Source organism: Zonotrichia leucophrys, chromosome 6 (genome assembly GCF_028769735.1).
Source record: "Zonotrichia leucophrys gambelii isolate GWCS_2022_RI chromosome 6, RI_Zleu_2.0, whole genome shotgun sequence".
NCBI lineage: Eukaryota > Metazoa > Chordata > Aves > Passeriformes > Passerellidae > Zonotrichia > Zonotrichia leucophrys.
Genome location: NC_088176.1, coordinates 21,279,041 through 21,299,858, shown reverse-complemented (window position 1 = coordinate 21,299,858; position 20,818 = coordinate 21,279,041). Strand labels below are relative to the sequence as shown.

At 39.1% G+C, this 20,818-nt stretch overlaps 1 protein-coding gene across 2 annotated transcripts; it reads right to left on the bottom strand.

The window, feature by feature from the left end:
- Positions 1-690: 690 nt before the first annotated feature.
- Positions 691-19,101, bottom strand: SAMD8 (sterile alpha motif domain containing 8). Of its 2 annotated transcripts, none has more exons than XM_064716184.1 (7): positions 18,952-19,101; positions 17,590-17,742; positions 10,779-11,385; positions 8,941-9,036; positions 8,148-8,265; positions 7,156-7,306; positions 691-6,256 (listed from the first exon to the last, which is right to left on the bottom strand). In XM_064716184.1, the coding sequence occupies exons 3-7, from the start codon at positions 11,351-11,353 to the stop codon at positions 5,952-5,954; spliced, it is 1,245 nt and encodes a 414-aa protein (XP_064572254.1). In that variant the 5' UTR covers positions 11,354-11,385; positions 17,590-17,742; positions 18,952-19,101; the 3' UTR covers positions 691-5,951. The 2 variants fall into 2 exon arrangements, with proteins under 2 accessions (XP_064572254.1, XP_064572256.1); XM_064716186.1 differs by having other exon boundaries at positions 10,779-11,382.
- Positions 19,102-20,818: the final 1,717 nt, after the last annotated feature.

The following is a 20,818-nucleotide window of genomic DNA, read 5'->3' as shown; positions in this document are numbered from 1 at the left end:
CTGTCAGTGATCAAGAGAGAAACTCAGTTTTGATGACTTCATGTAGCAGAATGAGGGGGTAAAAAAGTGATTTTTAAAAAATATTTAAATTGAATGATGAATCTTTGTTTGAAAAGCATTGCCTCTTTCAAATTAATCTTGCATTCTGTGGCATTAGAACTTGAAAAGAGCCTTTTGATAAACTAATGACACTATTAGAAAAAAACCAGAACTGTTACCAAATTGGCTGTCAATATTTTGCCCACATCAAATAATTTCTATGAACAGTCCAGTGAGTACCTATCCTATCCTAGTATCAGACTTCAGTACAATTTTGACAGGAACAGGAATTTAGTATTTGGCAGCTGTTTCCCTGTTCCAGGGAAAACCTGCAATTTTACCAGAATCTGTCACAGATCAGTGCCAAAAGAAAAAGCAAACCCCTTACAGGTAGCTGAAAACTTAAGACCACAGCTGCAAACCTACAATTCCTGCATCACCCAGAACAGTTACTTCTCCAGTAATGATTTGAAGTGTATGCACATACTTATAACCAATTCCCATAGCATGTGCCAATTATATTTTGTCAGCATGACTTACTTCCATACTGAAGCAAAAACTCATAACAGCATCACACCTGTGCTCAGGAATACTTTCACAGTCGCAGTGCTAACAATGAGCCATCATTTTGCATATAAAATACATCAAGCATTTGTCATCTTTCAAGTATTTTATTTTAGTATTTTTAAATATGTTTAACACAACAAAGATATAAAACAATATATTAATTCAATCTGAGTTTAGAATCAAAACAATATTTACTTATTTACAGTATTCTACACTTCACTGGCATATCTTCTAGCCATTAGATAACACTATTTTCTCAGTCCGGACAAAACTGAAGTAACAGATCTGTGTGAAAAGCCAGGTTTCTACATCCTTATTAAGTACCATGTAGAATGCAGTCTGTGGTTTCTCAAATTTGACAAAATTTCTTCTTTTTTGACAAAAGCAAATTGAAAGAGCAAAACTAAGTTACAGTTAGTCTTTCTAACTTCACAGTCAGGGCCACCAAGTCAGGTTATTGTGCTCCACATTTATCACCTTAAGCTCTCACACACTTATTACAAACTGGCTTTTAAAACGTGCATGTCACTGAATTATGTACATAATACTCACTGCAAATTTGTTAGGACACGAGTGGTAAGTCTGCAGGATACTGCTATATGGAAGGTTCAGTGTTCAATAGGTTCAATACTGTAGTTTTTGAGGAGTTGTAAGGGTTTTTTTGTGGTTTTCTTCATATAATGAACAAGACATCAGTAGGTTCACTCCAAAGAACTTTTTTTCCCCCAGGAATACTGTTTCAATTAGAATAGTGACAAGATCAAAGATAAATCAGAAATATTTTATATTTTATAATTTTATAAACCAGTGGTCTATCAATTAACCCTTATTGTTGAAGTCTAATGCACAAAATAATTCAGAGGGTAAGCTGTCTCACTGCTAGGACTTCTGTCAAATATACTTCTCTCTTGGAAAGACTATGCTGGTATCTGCAGTTACAGGTCAAATTTCTAAAAAGGTTATAAAAAAAAATTGGTACTGTCTGTAGATTACTGCAAATCCTCCCTAACTCTTCAGTAGGAACTACATGGACATGACGAAAAACTATCACAGTTGGTTTACATTCCTTTTGTTACACTCTAGGTCCATAACATCTACATTTGGGTTTTTTGTTGTTGGTTTGTTTTTGGTTTTTTTTCCCATGACTGATGTTTAAAAACCAAAAGGGCTTTCATACATCAGAAAACTAGCTAAAGAGTTATGGACAAGTCTAGCACTAAGCATGCAGGCAATGGTTAAAAAGCAAGGAGGTATTAATTGCTGCAAAACACTTTTACTGTGTCTGAGCCCAACTCCTTCCTCTTTACTCTCTTTTTGGCACTACACAAGATACAGCTGTACAGAAAAGAAGATTATAGGAACCTGTGCTCTCATCCTCCTTAGAGGGTTTCAGTAATTCTAAATGACATTATTTAACATGCTTGTATCGAAAATAACTTTTTGCCCCCAAATAATTTAACTGACCATTGCTTCTTAAAGTAATGTAATTATCAAGGTTGTATTCATTCTTTTGGTTTTTGACAGTTTCTTCTTTCAGAACCCAGTTAAGCAGAAATTTCTTTGAAATTGGAATGTTTTCTTCCCCAGTAGATAGGAGGGGAGACATCAGAGAAAATCCAAAAGAAAGTGACATTACCTATTCCCATTACTGTAGAAGGATACCACACAGTATGCACTGGGCCTTATCAAAAAATGTTTAAAATAAAATGGTAACACTCACTGAAGTCAAAAGTATTTAGTAATTTGCTTGAAGTTAAGCATACAAGTCAAGCAGTGCACTTATGGGATCCAATTCTTGCTAGTCTTGGACATTTAAAAACTTCAGGCCTATCTACATTTCTGTAGTGACATTTTGTGTGTTACCATGTTTGCCACTGGACATGCAGATACATTGCATATATGGAAGCTTTCTATAGCATTGTTCAAGATCAGCTGGAGAACCTTGCTTAAAGATCCTTTCATAAGTTTTTGTCAGTGTAATCAGAATTTGTTAAAAACCACATCTATGAAGGTCTAATTCTGTGCAGGTGTAATGCCATAACCCACTATAGGGATCTTTCAGAAATGAAAAATTAAAGGCAAAAGGTTTAGGAAAGCTATTAGAAGAAACTATGTCATAAGGTACAAATATATCAAAGAAAAAGGATGGGAGAAGAGCCTGTGTGTCTATCATTTGCAGGTATGTGCACAAATATCCCCAAACTTATTAGGAAGAGCTCAACCCTATTGCCAAGTCTCAAATATTACTAAATTTGCTAAGCTAGCAAAAAAGTGACCCTTCCCTTCTTTTGTATATATGGTTACTAATTTCAGACTTTGCTACTTGATTCATTTGTGCACTTCGTAGTACTCATGTTGTTGAGACACTTGCACTTGCTGGCATTACACAGTAATTAATTCATTATTCTTATGAATTATGTGGGCACTCACACAGACCACAAAAGACAACTTAGCACAAAAGAGGTGCAACATGTTAAAGAGAGCAGTGGTGGCATGTGAACATAAAGGAAGACGTCCCTGAACATACTAAGCAATAAATCCAAGGCCCAAGGTGCTCTGCTGCCTTTACTTTGAAGTGCTTGTCAGCAACAGAAGCAGCAAAATGCTTTTAAAACACTGACTCACAAGGAGGTACAAAATGTTAAACCTATTAGTTACCTGCAACTTGTTTTCATCTAATTAACAATAAAGCTTACATTCCCAGCCTTACAGACTGACCTCTGCCCTCTTGCAAGCAAGATCACATTTTTCTGTCTTCTATCACCTTCAAGCTTTCCTCTTGCATGTTTACAGACAGACACAATGAACTTCCAAAACAGTAGAGGACAATTACCCTGACAATGTTTCAATCCACTCCATTGCTAACAAAACCAACCATTTTATATTAGTTACCCTGCACTTAGGTATCTAGCATCAAGGGAAACAGCACAAGGAACAAGCTTCTTTTAAAAAACAATGATAGACAAGGCTGATTTAAAACACAATTTACTTAAAGGAATTTGAAAATTAAATTAGAACAAAGAATCCTTACGTTTCAATGTATATGAACTTCATTACAAAAAGAAAAATTGAAATGATAGCTTTACTTTCTGTAAACATTGTTACACTGGGCTGTACTTGAAAATTCTCCTGCATGTGTAAGTTGCAGAATACTGTAAGTTGCAGTATTTCAGTTTAGATGCAGTTATGCCAGTTACTACTCAAATGGTTATTTTCAGAATCAACTGCTTTGCAAGTTTAATTGCATGCCTCTCCATATAACTCAGATTACAATCTTGCACATCCTGAGAACAGATGTTTCCTAGAGTTTAGAAAAACAGCACTCATAACTGTGTGCATTGCAAAGGCAAATATAAGTTAACAAATAGAGCTCTTTCATTATAAAGTCTCAAGAGGAATGTTCAAATTGCCTTTCTGAAATCAGAAAGTTAAGAGCAGCAAATGGCAAGTCTTTAAATCTTTCAGAATATTTTCTCCTTTTTTTAAAGTGTAAGCATACTCCCCCAATTTGGATGGCAAAAGCCATCAGGTTATGGTAGATTGAACAATATATTATTAAATCTGCAATTTTGCTAAAAAATTGGAATGTTATAAATATAAAAATCTCTGTAATAGTACAGTGTACATGTGCTCATTATAGTTGGCAGAGATACTCCAAGATGCATAATTTTTCTGTGGAATAGGAGCTAAATTAAGTTACAAAAATAATATATACCATGAAGAGTGTAAGGTAGTCAAGTTACTACAATCAAGGTATATAAAAGGAACACAATACAGCAAGGAGTAGCCCACAGTAGGTTACAAGCCTCCAAACACAAAACCTTGCAAATTCCAAATGGATTCATTTCTGTGCACACACAGGTACAAAGTGCCCATTAAGTCAGCTTGTACCAAGCTGGGAATTATTTGTGTAACTTTCTAAAGCTGACTTACACTACATTTGCACATTTGAACTTTCAATAATCAAATTAAAATGTCTATGCCATTTTTATGATTTTGTACCTATCAGTTTTCATTTAGCACAAATGTAATTTCAAGGCTCTACAGACAACATTAGTATTGTCCCCTTACAATCCACTGCCCAAGAGACCAGCAACCCTTGTGTGACCCTGCTCATGCATTATGGACTGAGTGTTGCTTTGAGGTTTTGAGGGATGCTTTGTTGTGGGCTGTGGTTTGGTTTTTTTTCAACAAGCAAAACTCAACTGTTTATGGTATCTTTCAGGGTAGTAAATGAGCAACTTAAATTAAGAACTAGCCTCTTTTCATAGTTGTTAGAAAAACATATACTGTGTGTTTATATATAGAACCAAACATACTGTGCATATATATATATCCAGAGACAGTCACCATATTGTTGACACCAGAGTGCTAAAACATACATCAACATGAGCACTATTTCCAATACTCACTATTATTACTATTCCTGAAAGAGTTAGTACATGCATTTCCCCATCCATTTACAGGACAGTAAGATACACGAGAACAACTGTTCTTTTTTCCCAACATTAAAGAACTGCTCCTGAAAAGCATGCATGAGTTTGGGTACAAAGCAATTAAGACCACACAAAAGTTACTTTGTGGCTTTAAACTCACTAAAGCTAAGTTTACTTTCAGTGGATGTTCCACTTACTGTAACTCATTTAAACACAAAAGGGAAAACTTTCAAGTGCTAGAACAACCATACAGACAACTGATAGACTAGACTAAATAAGTTCTCATTTAAAAAAATATCATCACTCCACAGCCACAAGGCAGACCTTCATTTTTGGCAACCTGTATGCAGACCATTTATACTGTCAAGTCTTGTAATTTAACAGTTAAGAGACCCTCTCAGCATGGAACTATACTGTTTTCTTCATTATGACACAAACCTCCTCAATTTTTAAATATACACAGTTTGTTTTAAAAATTACATGTATGACTGCTTTCAAAGAAAGGCTTTATAAAGTTTTAAATTTTTTGTCAGTATATGTAAAGGCTGGCACTCGGGTAACAAAGATTATCTGGACCTGTAAAGGGTGTGTTATATTCAATACATATTTCAGGTTAATGTTCCATAAACATTCACACAGAACCTTGCCAAGGGTAACAGTATTCTGGTTTATATTCATGCTTCACTGATAGCCTTTACCCATCCCTGCATTGTTTTCTGTTTTCACAAGGAGAAAACAAAACACATCCCTATAAAGTATGGAAACCCCATTTTATGACTAAAAATCCAAGAAACAAGGCAAGGAGGAGATCATGGAGTGAAAAATGTTACTTGACTTGCCCCTTGTAGCTAGCCTTGTAGGACCTTAGTCATAATGCTTCATAAAAATCTGAACTCACCCACACAGTCTTCAACCAATTAACCTTTTTAGTATAGCAGGTTTTGAAAAGGGCCAGCAATACTCATTGGGAACAGTACCATTGACATTGCATTCAAAAAAAGAAAACATAGGAAACCATATCCTTGCCCTCCTACTCTGATGATATGCTCTAGTGTTAGCCAATGTATGGTAATACAAAAAGAGCCTTGTCGTGATGTAAAAGGCAATGAAGACATCTATAGAATAATGTTCATGTGCAGCCAAAATGAAGAAGATTCCAAAGAGATTCAGGACCCAGGACAAGGTGTGCAAGAAGTTCCAGCTCCTTGGCGTATCTAGGAGAAAACAGAAAGTGATTAACCTTGACTGTCTCAAAATACAGGCCCAGACATTCCAAACTTTTATACAGATTTTTCATCCAAAAATGATATGAAGTTATTCTCTTCATTCAAAAATGTTGTATACAGGTCCAATAAATCCAACAAAAGCAACCACAAAAGTTATATATGTCTATCAGTTCATTACTTCATTTACAAATGCATTTCTGAATTAACAAGAGCATCCTTAAATGGTTTAGCACAATGCAAATCAGAATTCTTTGTTCAACCAACTTTTTAATAAAAATCGTCTTTCCTATGTTACAAGGAGGAAGGTGTAATGAAAGCTACATTACTGTGATTGCAGTCATTACATCATAGCTGAACTCAAACGAATTATCTTTGCTTGCTGAAACATGTATCAGATCCCTGTTGGTGTTTACAGAAGGGTACTGCTGTTTCATATATTCTCACTTGCCATGGGGCTTGGTGCTTGGCTTTATGGATTATACTAAATGTACAGAAAACTCGCCAGGTTTTGGCTGGCAGGAGTCAGTGGCAGCTACCTGGGGAAGGGAAGAGTAACAGACAACCCTAAGTATCTTCCCAAGTATTCCCCCAGCAGCAAGCCAGGAAGCCTTTCTAATTTCTTGGCTCTCATGTCCATTGAAAAGTGCTTTATTCATTCCCCCATGGAAGGAGGTGGTGTTCCTTTCCTCACTGTGACTTGGCTGTCACAAACTTGAGAAAGAGCAGAGCAATCTGAATTTGTATTTGTTTGCTTAAATGTTACACTTTGAACTTTTTGAGAAGGTCAAGGAGCAGATATTCTTAATACTTAAGGACGTTCAAATGTTTACACTCTCACACCTCTGTACATACTCTTAGGGACACGAGTATTGACACTCTGTACTCACATTCTGTGACAAAGAAGTTGAGCATGGTCAGGACGACAGTGTGACCACTGAACATGTAATCTCCACATGTATGCACTCCAGTCAGAGTCATTCCAAAGCCACTCCAAATTGCAAATGCCCGCTGCAGTTTGGCCCAAACATTGCCATACAACTGCAAAACAGTGATATTAACCTTTACTAAGTTCCAACTCCACAGCCCAAACAGTAGATCCCTAAAGTGAGCTGTACTGCACTATGTTTGTTTAATACTATTTATCATAGTATCATCAATACTATTATACTATGTTTGTTTTATACTATTAATACCTTTTATTAAAATGCAGGTTAGTACATCTTTGGATATCACTGTGGCAATGAGTCACATTAGCAACTGCAATTACTAATTGCATTCATCCTACCTCTTATGAATATGGGAATTTAGAGCAAGTATTTTGTTGCAAGTGATTTACCCACAGAGCCTGCCACCTTTTTTTGAATGTGTTCAGTCTCCCAAATGTATTATTATCAAGCTTTCCATTTGTTCAGCTCAAACCTCTCCTAACTAAAAGTTAGGAAGAAACCATAAAATCCCACGTTCTAAGAATATCCCTTCTACGAAGGGGTGAAATAGTAATAGTTTGTTGGGTTTTTTTCCAAAACCATGCAACAAACAAGACAAAGAAACAATTACTTCCCTTTCAGTCTTTCTTTATGAATTTAGTAGCTTAAGTGCACACACCTCTTTGAATTTCTCTGTTTTATAGTGTGAAACATTCTGAACACCCTTCCCCAAATAACCATATACTCTCCAGAGTGGCAAGTGCTTCTAGGATCCCTAGGGATGTTTGCCTGCCTATGGCAATAAATGCAAGGACAAGGAAACAGGAGAGAAACATGATGTTCTTAAAAAAACACACGTCTAACACTATGGTTGCAACAAGCTTAATCACGTCTTAAGTATTTTTTTACAAAAAGAAACAGGAAAAATAATTTAAAGCACTTGAAGTTTTTACCTTTCCAGTACACTGCAAGTGTTGTCCTGGCACGGAGAGTGAGGTAACAAACATTGTAATGCAGCGTAATAGAAACACTGTCCCCATGAGGCTGCACAGCCTGCGCAGCAGAATGGATCTGCGAAAAGTACACAGGAACTGAGATCAAGGAAGTTATGATAGAAACATTCCACCTCACCCCAACTTAATCCCATTAAGTCCTGACATCATCACTGCAAGTTTCACAACAATTTCTTTTTTCCAATTAAGTAGTACTATAAAAATAAGGTTCCACATGGCAGGGTGAGACATTGTAGCAAGCTTACTGTCACCAAAAGGTACAGCTCCACCTCTGCAGCTACTCCCGTGCTAGCTTTGGCACCCATACCTTCTGTTGGCAAACTGGTAAAATCAATGAACCAGTGAAAATTTAACTTAAAATACGCAGGCACACAAAAGCATTTTCTATCCCTCTGTGAAAGCAAATTGCCAGGCTGGCTCAGACATCCTGTGGTAATTCATTCCTGTGGCACTTTCTTATATACAAAGCTGTTATAGCATGAGTGTATATACTGACAACTCTCTGAAATACCTATGTTCTGAAAGAAATTACTTATAAATTCAGATTACTCCTTTGAAAGATTCACAAGCCATCAATCTTGATGAAATCCTCCCTAATCCATTTTAACAGACATATACTAGGAGTTGACAAGATTCTTACAGAATGGAACTTCTTAAACAATCATAATAAATTCTTGTTATGGTCTTTTCTCTGCATCAAAGGGGCAGTTAATTTGGATTTTATAAAATCTACCTGTGTTTGTGAAGCAGAAGAACCAAGAGCCAAATGTAGCAAAGAATTACACCACATACTTCAGTCATAGCAAAAGCCCATGGTATCCTAGGGACGCTAAAACAAAAAGACAAAGCAGAAAGTTAATACAAAGGCTTAATTTTTTTCCTAGTCTAGTTATTGAAAATAAGGGCATGTAAGGTTCTAACCTCAAAACTTATTTGCACTCATCTGACAATAGTATAAACTACAGTCAAAAGTACTTTTGCTAGACAGAATGAAATACAGAATTTGAAATATATTCAGTTATGTTATCTCCTTCCTAATAATGTGCTTTCAGTTTCCACAGATTTCACTAAGCGAAAATCTCTAGTATGCTCTCTTAATTCACATGTGACGTACTAACAGGATGTGTTCCTCCACTATTGTTTCACAACAACCTTTTTCATTCAGACAAAAACTTGCATCATGTCAATTATGCTGCTTATGCTTGCAAGAATGCCCTGTCAATGCAATGAATTAAATGCTGCAAGGCCAAAAATATTAAACACAGAAATGAAGCAGAACTGCACAGAAAAGTATCAGGGAAAATAAAAATTGTTTTCAAAACTTCAGTAATAATCACTATATTAAAACATTTCAGACTTCCCTGTCAAAAGATCTAAGACCTTCTTGCACTCATAAGGCACCAGTAACAATTTCCACTCTTCAGTTGCCAAAATACAGATCAACAGATTTCAAGAGGCTGCTCCTTGTACTTTTGTGCTCCCCCTAATACAAAGGGGTAGCAAAGCACCATTCAAACATGAGCTTTGTAGTAATCCTCTGTCACTGTTCTGTGAGCTGCTGCTTTCTGGCCACTGAATACCCAGGGAGCACCCTGGGAACAAAATCCAATAATGCCACAGCTCCTGTTCTCTCTGCCCTCTTCCACTCTGCTGGATGTGGTCTGTCCTTCATGAGTTATATATACATTTATGGAGGATTCTGCACTCTTACTCAAAAGATTAGAGTCTTACTGACTTCTTGAAAGCCATAAATGAAAATGGAAATTACTGGCAAGAACAGGAAGATCACAAAGGCTGAACTTTATAACAGTTTAGCTCATCTTTTAAAACTCCCTAGGCAGTTAAGTTCTCCATGGTGCAAGTGCTCTTTCTCAAAGGGAACATTTATTCTCTATTAAACCTGTTGTCAATGACCTTTGCCATTTTGTCTCTTCTTTGTCTAAAGTGAAATATTTTCTTTAAAAAAATGAGCAGGTACTGCATAAGTCACAACAGTGGTTTAATAACTTGTTAAAAGAGATGCTGGCCTTTTCATTCAACTTCAGTTTCCCTAGACCATCTTCAGCAAGCTGACAGTGGGAAGACAGTAAAAATACAGTACCAATGCTGTTCCCTTTCAGTTTTCTTGCTCACTCACAGATCAAAACATTCTTTCATCCAAAGTTTTTTTTTTATATCAAGACACATTAAGCTTCATGGCAGAAACTGGATTTCAGAAAATGCATATGGCTGCATGCATATCTATGCCAGCTGACCATCACACTTTTTACCAGAATGCAAGGATGGACAAAATAATTACTGCGTTGTAATGAGTTTAAGATGTAAAACTAAATATAAACTAGATAGAACAACAGCTCAATTTATTTTCCCCTAAACCCAAATCTCTGCATCTACCTGATCCACATTTCTTTTAGCAGAAGGACTTACTAGACTTTTATTACTATTTTGCAGAGGCATTTCTAGAGCACATGAAACTTTCTTCGAGAGCATATGAGACTTTGAAAACAGATAAAGGACAGCCAGTATTTTAACTATCACATTACTATTTTGTTTAGAAAGAAAATGTCTTACCTATCTAGAAATATGTCCGGCAGAGGGGGATATGTTTGCATGTCAGGTACTCGCTCGTGTACTATCACCATGACAAATGATGTAAAGCCAAACACTATGAAGACATACACACAACTTAAAACTGTCTTCCAGTACTCTGGGTCCAGTCTTCGTGTGGCATGTTTGTTTTTTCCGTTTGCATATTGATACTGATCACCATTCAAGTCAGTCATTGGTCCATCATAGTCCCGAGGTACCTCACCATTACAAAACCAATCTCCCGCCTGTAGTGAACCAGCTGGGCACACCGTGCCAGCATGACCATCGCTGGTGTAACCCAGCTCTTCCAGGACATCAACGTGCTGCTTCTGCAGTTTGCGTATGGACAACATCAGCCTCTTGATATCCCCCAAGATTTTGATTTCCAGAGGAGGAGATCGCAAGTCATACTCAGTAAGTGTCAGCAGGGTAATTCCATCCAGCCTGTGTCTGTTGCACAAAAGATCCACGTACTCACAGAAGCCTTCCTCCTTCAGCCACCTGGCCACGTTCTTGGTGGTCCAGCGCCGAATGCAGAGCTGGGAAGTGCCCGCCATCCTGCCCCTGATCCGCCACTCACGCTCACCTGCTGCACAGCCAAGAGAGACACAACACCAGAGTGTTCAACACACACCACTGAAATGGCAGTGTCTCTTGTGCCATTTTAGATGCTCAATTAGACCAAGCCATTTTACATAAGAGATATCTAAAAAACAGACCTAATTTCTAAGGGAAGTATTACAAAATGCTTTTTTTTGTTCAAGAAAAACTAAATTAGGATCATCTTATTTGCTCCTAAATAGAAACCTAAAGTTTCCAAGAAGCAGAATATTTCCTAGACGTATCCAGTATACTGTTCTAATTTTGTTGCAAATAAATAAATAAATCCTGCTTTGTTAATTACATTAGGCAATGAAAATCAAATACTACTCTTTAAATACCAGCTTAATCATTAGACTTTTCCACTGTTTGCAGTTCATCAACTACACGAGGAAGTACAGCCAGCAAACACACAAAACTGAATTAAAGCTGAAATAATACATTTCAATACAGTCCAATATATCCCACTGTTTTAAAATACTACTGAAGCTCTGATGACATGACATTCCCCCACTCCTTCCAAGTAAACCCAAGTCTAGATATCTGCAACAGTACTGAACGGAAGTATGCTAGTTGTATGATGATGGTACAACCATCCTATTTCTTTGTTTGAACTCAATAATTAAGATAGATACTTACTGAATTGTGAATCCTTTAAAATACTCAGCTTCCAAAAATAGGATTACTAGAAATGAAGTACTGGTTTAAGCTTCAAAGCATTTTTCAAATGGATGTGGTAATAGATAGCATAGCAACACAGCAAAAACAGAAGAGAGGGATTCTCTTCATACAGATTTCTCAATAATTGTGTTCCTGACTCTAGAATATTGCATGAAGGAAGGAGAGTCAGCTCAGCAACATTTTAGTCACATGGTGGTGACAAGTCACCAGAAAAACAACCAAGAAAAAAGTTAACCACAGGACATTATGTGGAACACGACAGAACTCTGAAAGGTTACCAGTGAAGTAAAAGTACTAAAGTGTTTATGCAATATTGAAGACCCACAGCAGTAGAGAATGGATTTGTGCATAATTTATATTTGGTGGCTCATGTACAGCTACCATCTAAGAAACAGCTACAATTTCACAGCTCTTTTGTACTCGAAAAAACAGTCTAATTAACTAAAATGCTTCAATCATGCCAACCAAATCTCAGAAAATACAAGGCACTACAATACACTACTGCCACATACATCATTCAAGGCTTTCAGAATGAAAGCAAAGAAACAGTGTATTTAATCTATTATTTAGCTGCTGTCTATAGTAAACGGGTACTCAAATCCATCATGAATATTCACCACAGTTCTGCATCTTTTTCAGGGGCACAGCTCCTCCAAAAACAGAATGTCTTTCCTTCTCACTTCTTTTTTTTTTCAGGAGGTACAGTACCTATGGTGTTCTTAATATAATTACTGGATGCAACTTTTTCTTCTGGCTTTCATCTAACAGAACCACGAAGTATTTTATACTATGTCAGAAAATATTCAATTTGCAAAATGAGATTTCCCAGCAGTGAAAAAGCAATATTTTAGAAGAAAAATGAGCACACAAATCACACTTACCCTTCTAAAATAATTAAGGGCATAATACATCTGAAGACATTCTCTCAGGAGTTGACTGTATATGAAAAACTTGTACTTAATTAATTGCTAAAATTTCTCAATACCTCATATACAGTCAATAAGTATGTAAGCTTTAACACTTTGATTTAAATAGTTGCCCAAAATTAAAAAAAAAACCAAACTACTAGAATATCTGCATATGCTATATGCTTCCTTCTCCATATGAAAGGGTGTTTTCTCATTTTTATGTTATTGTGCTATTTCTGAAAGTGTAGCTCAAAAATAACTCTAATAATTATTTTGGTCACACAGCTAACGAAATAAACTATGATATTTAATTTGATTAAATGTCCTGGCTCACTCCCCCTGCAGTGGGATGGGGGGGAGAACTGTAAAAAGGCAAACCCAAGGGGTTGAGGTAGGAACAGTTTAATAATGGTAAAAAAGTAAAATACAGTAATAATTACGGTGAAAATAACAAAAAGGGAGAAGAACAACACCCAAGAAAGACAAATGATGTACATTACAACTGCTCAGCACCTGCTGACCTTTGTCCAGCCAGTTTCCCAGCAGTGGTTGGCCCCTCTGGGCCAATCTTCCCCCTCCATTTATATACCAAGCAGGGCTTTCCAAGGTATGGAATGTTCCTTGGGCCAGGTTCAGGTCAGCTGTCCTGGCTGTGTCTCTACCAGCTTCTTCTGCCCCTCCTCACTGGCAGAACAGGGGAAAATCAAAAACTCCTTGACTTAGGGTCAGCACCACTGAGCAACATCTAAAACATGAGTGTATTATCAACATTGTTCTTATACTAATCCAAAACATCCAGTAAAAATAAACAAACTTGAGTTGTCAAACTGAACTTCCAGCTTTCTTTACTCAGAAAAACAGATCACATACAGAAAAGAAAAGAAGTTGTTAATCACAGTGAGTTTTATAACATAGTAATCATCATGGGTTTTCTAAAAGCAGTGAATGTAAACTCCCCACACAAACACGTTCAACTTACTGATACTGTCTTCTAACCAAAGCAGCTTCTGAGGACAAAGGCAGGAAACTGTCCCTAACCTAAGAGAATTCTATCCACTTGTTACAAGTCAAGTAGCCTAACAGCAGCCTAGTCTTCCTTCATCTGGCATTGCTGGAATAAAAATCAACCCTTATCAAAGGTGTAATAAAAGTAACCTTACAACTCTGAATCAGCACACCCATCAAAGGTCACTATGGGCTGGACGTGGGAGAAAGTCTACATTAACCTCAAGATGCAACTGATAGGACCTGCTCTGTTTTTAAACACTGTCAACAAAAGTACACTTAACCAACTGGAAAAGACAAAGAAATGACCACAAAACACAAATTTAAATTATTACACAGAGCAGGTAGCTAATTTCATCTCAACAGCAACAAGTAAACTCATGTTTCAATGACAAAGCAACTTCTTAAATCCTGAAACCGCCTTCCCTTTCAGACTACTCAACTGGTGACACTTGTGTGGTTTAAAGGGTAAAAGGCACTCTCCCTAATAATTGGAACACCTGGAATACAGTACAGAGCCCTGTGTGAAACTGCTCCTGCTCCTTTTTGAAGCTGAAGAATGCTGCATAACTTTTACACTACTAGACTGCTATGTAAGAATAACGCAGCAGAGGCCAAGTCCCCTAGATAACTGCAGCTCTCTTCTGAAAGGAAACAGCTCTGGAAACTACTTTGCCTTCCATATTACTAGTTTTATCACTGAACCAAATAATGGGTAACATTATTTAATGATGAATAACACACATGAGTAACACAAAGCAAGCACAGACCTAAGCGTCAGAGGGTAAAATATACTTTTCCCCTGACATCAGCAATGTCTGTAGCTAGTTAGTGGATTATTTTCCTGGTACTGTGACTTAACACTTAGCAAGCCTGTCAACAGAATGTGTGTCCCATTTTCTTGCACAAGCCTTTCAATTACCAGCATGAGCACAATGCATATAAACTGTATATGCATAAACATTTACTTTTTTAAAAGAAAAACATTACTTTGTAAGCCATAAACATTCCTACAATTTGGCAGTGGCATCTTAAGAAATAAGATGCCTCTGAGAGGCTGACTATACCCTAGCTGACAGCAAAATTTCCTAGATGTATATCTAGAGAAAATTAACCTCCCTCAACATGATTGTCCATGATTCTATCATGTTCCCATCTACTGAACTGCTGCCAGTCAACCATTAATTCCCTAACTTTCTTAGCTTACAGACTTTGAGACTGTATATTGAGGTAAAAACGTGGGAAGTTGAATCTGCTTATCACTACCCTAGCCAAGGAAAAGCAGCATTAATATCACAGTAACATTAGGCTGCAAACTTGATTAGAGCAGTCAGAGCTGAAGGATTAAACAACCTAGTTAGGTCTGCAGCAGTTAGCAGAGTGCTGACCGGTTTTGTTTATTCTAGACACATATGCAAAATCTCTACTGGCACCATGACTGCTTTACCACCTGCCCTCAGGTACATGGGAGAGCCTTGCCCCTTGATTTTTTCCCCCCTAGATTCATTTCCCACCATCCTGGAGAGCAATTTTAGGAAGGATCCTGAACAACTACCAGATCTCAAGTGATTTAACCTACATTTCTGTGTGAAGGTTTCAAGCTGCAGTTTGAAAACAGGCCATCCCAACTCGGCCCCCCTTCACTGGGTCTGCTGGCTTAGGAGCACATCCCACACCTCAGGGGAGAGGCTGTTCCCTGCACAGGCTGCACTTCACCCATGTTGGTGGCCTTGGTTCCCCAGCACAAAAAAGCTACACAAAAACATGTGCTGAGCCAGCCTGCAATAATAAGGCTACTGTCACACACCAACTTAGCAATGCTGTGCTGGAAAAAGAACACACAGCACTGCCTTGTTATGCAGCACAAGGCTCAGCTACTCTGCTGACTGACTTACATGAGAAGCTTGTCACCTGCTCTTCCTGGAAACTCTAAATTCTTCAGTGCTTATTTAAAGCAAATAGCACCAAAGATTTCACTGCCATATAGCATACAGTGGCTGAGTCCTTACTTCCTAAATGCCACCAGATACATATAATACAGGAGGTGTCTTGTAAGCAGAAGGACGGAAAGAACACATGCAAAAACAATACATGAGTTTTCAAGTTTTTAAATACAATGGCTACCATACTACATATAAAATTGATCAAACACAGCACAATGCCCACCATGAGACAACATATGGTATTTTCCTGAAGCAAGAATACAATAATTTCAAATGCATAAATATTGCTGTAAAACTTGCATTGAGTTTTAAATAGTGACTTAGGTATCATAAGTGAGATGATCAGCAGTAGCTTAACTGTACTCAGAGGTCTTAGTGCTATGTATGAAGGTAAGATAAGAAATCTCAAAGTAACACTAGCTTAGTCTTAGGTTTTAAGCCATCAAGGAAGATGAGCTTTTTGAGAGTTATTTATTGAAGTGCAGCTTGTGGATCAAATATTAGCTGTATATTCTTAGCAGAGTCTTTCTGTTGAGACACCTCCATGTAAGAGTGACAGCAGCTACTACAGAAAGTCCTGAAAGTTAAACATGTTTGTCTTAAGAAGCACCAAGTACAGTTACATATTCCATCAAAATGAACAGAATACAAACTGCTTCCTGACTCTCACACCTCATTAAGCCAAACAGGTTGTGTTATACTCAAATGAACACTAAGAGCAGTTCAGCTCCTAATCTACTAACCAGCTAACAAAACACATTTTTATACTACTGCCATAATTCAAGGCACACACAAGTGATTTTTAAACAACTGATCAAGTACTCCACCACTTATCTTAGGATGCCATTCACAGTACTTCACTACTATTTGACTAAGTTCTTGAACATTTTACATGCTAAATATCAAGTGTCAAATATTTTTCTTCTGGTTTCAAGCAGTGTATCCCTTCTGTGACAGAACGTTGGCTGCTCTTTATCCCCATACAACTTAGGAGTAACAACTCAAGTTTCTTTCTCCCCTTTTCTTCCCACACCCTCATCTTACAATGGAGATAGGAGAAGACATGAACAAACTCTCCATCCAAATGAATACCAGAACAATATCTGAAGTGAAACTGTGTTTCATCTTACTCTCCACAACTATTTACAATCTGATCTTTCTGGTCTAGTGAAAATCTAATAGCTTTCCTCATTTTAGATGCATTAAAGTAGGGAAGAAATAAAAATACTTCTAAAAGGCATGTGATTATCAAACAAACATACACAGTGTAATATGGTTAGTGGACCTCAACCAGCTAAGTGGGCTGCAAAAGCATGCTCTGTACAAAAAAAAGCGATACTACAGAACTCAAAAGATTACAGTTCCTAGGCCAACCTGTATTTTTATAGTATCCTACTAAAATAAACCCCCAACCAGCCAGCAAAAACAACACCACATAGAAGAGCAAACAAGATAATTTAAAATTCTTGTGCTTTACAAATGTACAGGACATTTTCTTCACATCTAAGCACTACTTACACAACAAAACCTTACAAAACTACAAAATTCCTTTCACCTGGTATAAAAATCACTTCAAACTAATCCTACAGGTTAGTTCCACCTTTCTTCTACATCACAGAAAGCAAAAGGAAGAAAAAGACACAGCCATTTCCTTACCTCTGATATTCAGCAAGAAGCACCCCCTACCAAACAGGAGGGGCACTTAAATGCCAGGAAATGTCTTCTGTGCTCTTGCCACTCCAGAGCACAGCATGATCAGCTGCTCTGTGGAGGAGGCACAGACACCGTGTCCAGCTGCACAAGGGAGCTCTGTGGAGACACAGTAGACATTATCAAGTTGAATCTTGCCATCAAGTCATCTTACAACACAGAATGAGCACTGCACATAAAAAATTTTTATAAAATTAATTTTGCAAAGTGAAGCCTCAAATACAAAACCATGAGACCACTTCAACTTATTCCAAACACTAACATTAACACTACTTCTCATTTGCCTCTTCCATTAACTTAGGCAGCTGGAAAAAGCTACCTTTTTGAAGTGTTGGGGTTTTTTAGCAATCAGCATAACTAAGTGTCTAAGTCCACATAATGCATCAGTAATATAGATTTAAGAGACTGAGTGGGTAACAGTTCCAGTAGTTTCAACTTCTTTATGCTCAGGCCCTGAACTTGCACAAACACTCTCCCCACAGGCAGACCCCACCATTTAACCCTGACACTCGAAGAGGACACATGCAAACCAGCAACAGCACTGTTCCATGCTGCCTTCTTAATAATCAAATCCTACACACTCAACAGCATCTTTATTCAAAACTGAACATTTTGTCCTCAGAAAACACACCAATTTTATTTTAAAAAGTAACAAGAATATCTATTTTGACCGCTACAACCGTTTCGTTATCTGACTGTAAGACTGACACAAAGCATCTTTTCCAGGAACGATCTGTTCGCTGCGGAGGCTGACGCGGGATCACAAACTGCACGGGTCCCCTCTGCCCCCAGGCCCCACAACAAACCGCACAGGGCCCCTCTGCCCCGGCGCCGCTCGGTGCCGTCCCACACCTTCACACGCCTCCCCTAACGAGGCCGGCGAAGTTCCCCGAGAGCGGCACAGCCGGGCGCAAGGGCTGACCCCTTCAGCGCGAAGCCCGCCGGCGACACGGCCCCAGCACGCAGCTGGTGCTCCGGGCCGGGCGCTCACGCTCGCCAGCGATGTGCCGGGCCGGGCGGGCGCGCCAACCACGGCGGAGCGGATTTTAGCGCGGACACACAGCACGGGAGGCTCGTCCGCCCCCCGGCAGGCGAAGCTGCTCTCCTCCCGCACAGCCTCTGCGGCGGGGCAGCCCTTTCGCCCGAGACCCACGGGGCCCGCCCGCACTCCGGGGTTGACGCCGCAGCGGGGGCAGCGATGGGGACCCGGTGGGCTGCCGCCTGCGGGGCGGCCCCGCGGGAAGGAAGGATGGAAGGGTCCCCGGTCCGGGCCTCCCGGGAAGGGCCCCGCGGCTCGCCCCGCCTCACCTGCCGCCGAGCGGCGGGGCCGCCGCGCCGGCCCTGGGCGCTGCGGCAGCGGCTCCTCCGCGCCCTGCCGGTGCCTCTGCCCGTGCCTCTCCTCGGCAGCGGCGGCGGCCACCGCCACCCCCCATCCCCCGTCCGGAAGCGGCGGCGGCAGCGCCGGCAGGCGGCGGCGGAAGGGGCGGGACGGGACGGAAGGACGGGGCCCCTGCCAGGAGGGGCTTCGAGCCGTGCTAGAGGTTTGGAATCGGTGGCTCGGCAAATATTGCCATCCTTCAACTCAAAGTGTACACCAGGACAGAATAGCAAAGGAAACTTAGAGGGCCCTCGTACTGTCAGGCCCCATAGCAGGCAGTAGTTACAAAACATTTCAGTTGCACCATTGTTCTTTCCTGATGTCTGTATAAAAAGAATAAAACTGGCTGTCAGCACTTGGCCGGCAGCGCTCAGTCATTGCGCGGGGATCCACAGCACAGATGTGAACAGCACACATGATTTAGGAAAGCTTCAGCATGGCGCCGTAACTTTGGGAACTCCATAGCCTACAAACAGCACAGGTGGAGGGGATAGAAGGAGACAGACAAACGAGAAGCAAATTGCTCCAGAAATAAATTTATTTTGGATACCCACTGTCTGGGGTAGATGCCAGCCCTTTGCAACTGTTTGAGTAACAGTCAGAATTTGTTTTGTTGATGATGTAATTACTATGAGGTCCAAAAAAATCTTAAGTTGTAGCTTCAGTTGAAATAAAAAGGAGGTGCCAGTGTATCCATGAAGTTAATGACACTGCCTTTTTGCCTTTTCAGAGAAAGTGGCCGTCGGATCCTTGTTCTAAAAAAAAAGAAAAAAATGTATTGCAAAGTTTATATGCTGCTAATAGTGAAACAAGAAAATTTGCATTTCAAAATTCTTCAAAGCTAAGTCAAGTTGTCGAGTCATCAAGCAATCCTATGCAAATATGCACTCTTGTGCTATCTCAATTGTAATGGACTGTCTATCTACCTGATATTCAGAAGAGAAATTGTGAAGAACATTTCAGAAGGCGTGAGAACATCTGCTCCTTTCCACAAGCCTTGGTTCAAAGATGCTTATCTCTATGCAGTCTGTTCTGTCCCGCTTTTGTTTTTTACACTAAATGATCTGTAGTTTCCCAAAATGAGTTGCTGAAGTTGGAGGGTGTGTTCCTCCGTTTTTGCCAGTTTAGCAGCATCTGCAAACAATGTAGGAATCAAGCGCAATTTCAGTCCTCGCAATGTTTTCCTTCTTTGCCGTTAAGGCACTAAATGAAAAACTGACGAATCTGAATCCACCAGTGACAAACACAAACATGTAAATCTGAAAAAAATCAAATGGACCTTGTCTTCCTGTTTATAATGGATCAATCAATAAAGCTGGTTTAAAATTGAAGTAATTTTGCTTACTCCAGTAATTTTTCTTACTTACACATATTTATATTCAAAAACCCCTAGCATGTATCTGACAAGGAAAACAAAATTACAGGAGGGCAAGGCAAGTAAGTTAAATGAGATTTTGCGCTTCTCTATTTATGTGCATTCTCTACTGTTTTTTACATGAATTCATCTCCACCAACTGCCAGTCAATCACAACTTTTTGCACACTTCCAAGTGCCAAGTTGGTACAACCTACAATACATGGCTGCATTTGCTTCTATGTGAACAACTGGTTTAAACCAAAAATGTAAAAATAAGCAGAAACGAAAATTAAAAATTGCTGCAAAAACAATTGTAGCAGGCTATGGAGCTGTCTTATCATAGAATAGTCACTGTGACAGCCTTAAGCACGTGCCCTGAAGCTAGGTCACCATTTGGGATCTCATTCTTTTCAGGAGAGGTACCAGGAAACTGCTGCTTTG

Excerpts from the sequence above, each read along its gene's own strand:
- SAMD8 (XM_064716184.1), bottom strand. The coding sequence starts at position 11,353 with ATGGCGGGCACTTCCCAGCTCTGCATTCGGCGCTGGACCACCAAGAAC. Across the intron at positions 8,266-8,940 it reads CTTCTGCTTCACAAACACAG|ATCCATTCTGCTGCGCAGGC; the intron begins GTAGATTTTATA and ends TACTTTTCGCAG. Across the intron at positions 7,307-8,147 it reads ACTTGCAGTGTACTGGAAAG|TTGTATGGCAATGTTTGGGC; the intron begins GTAAAAACTTCA and ends ACTGTTTTGCAG.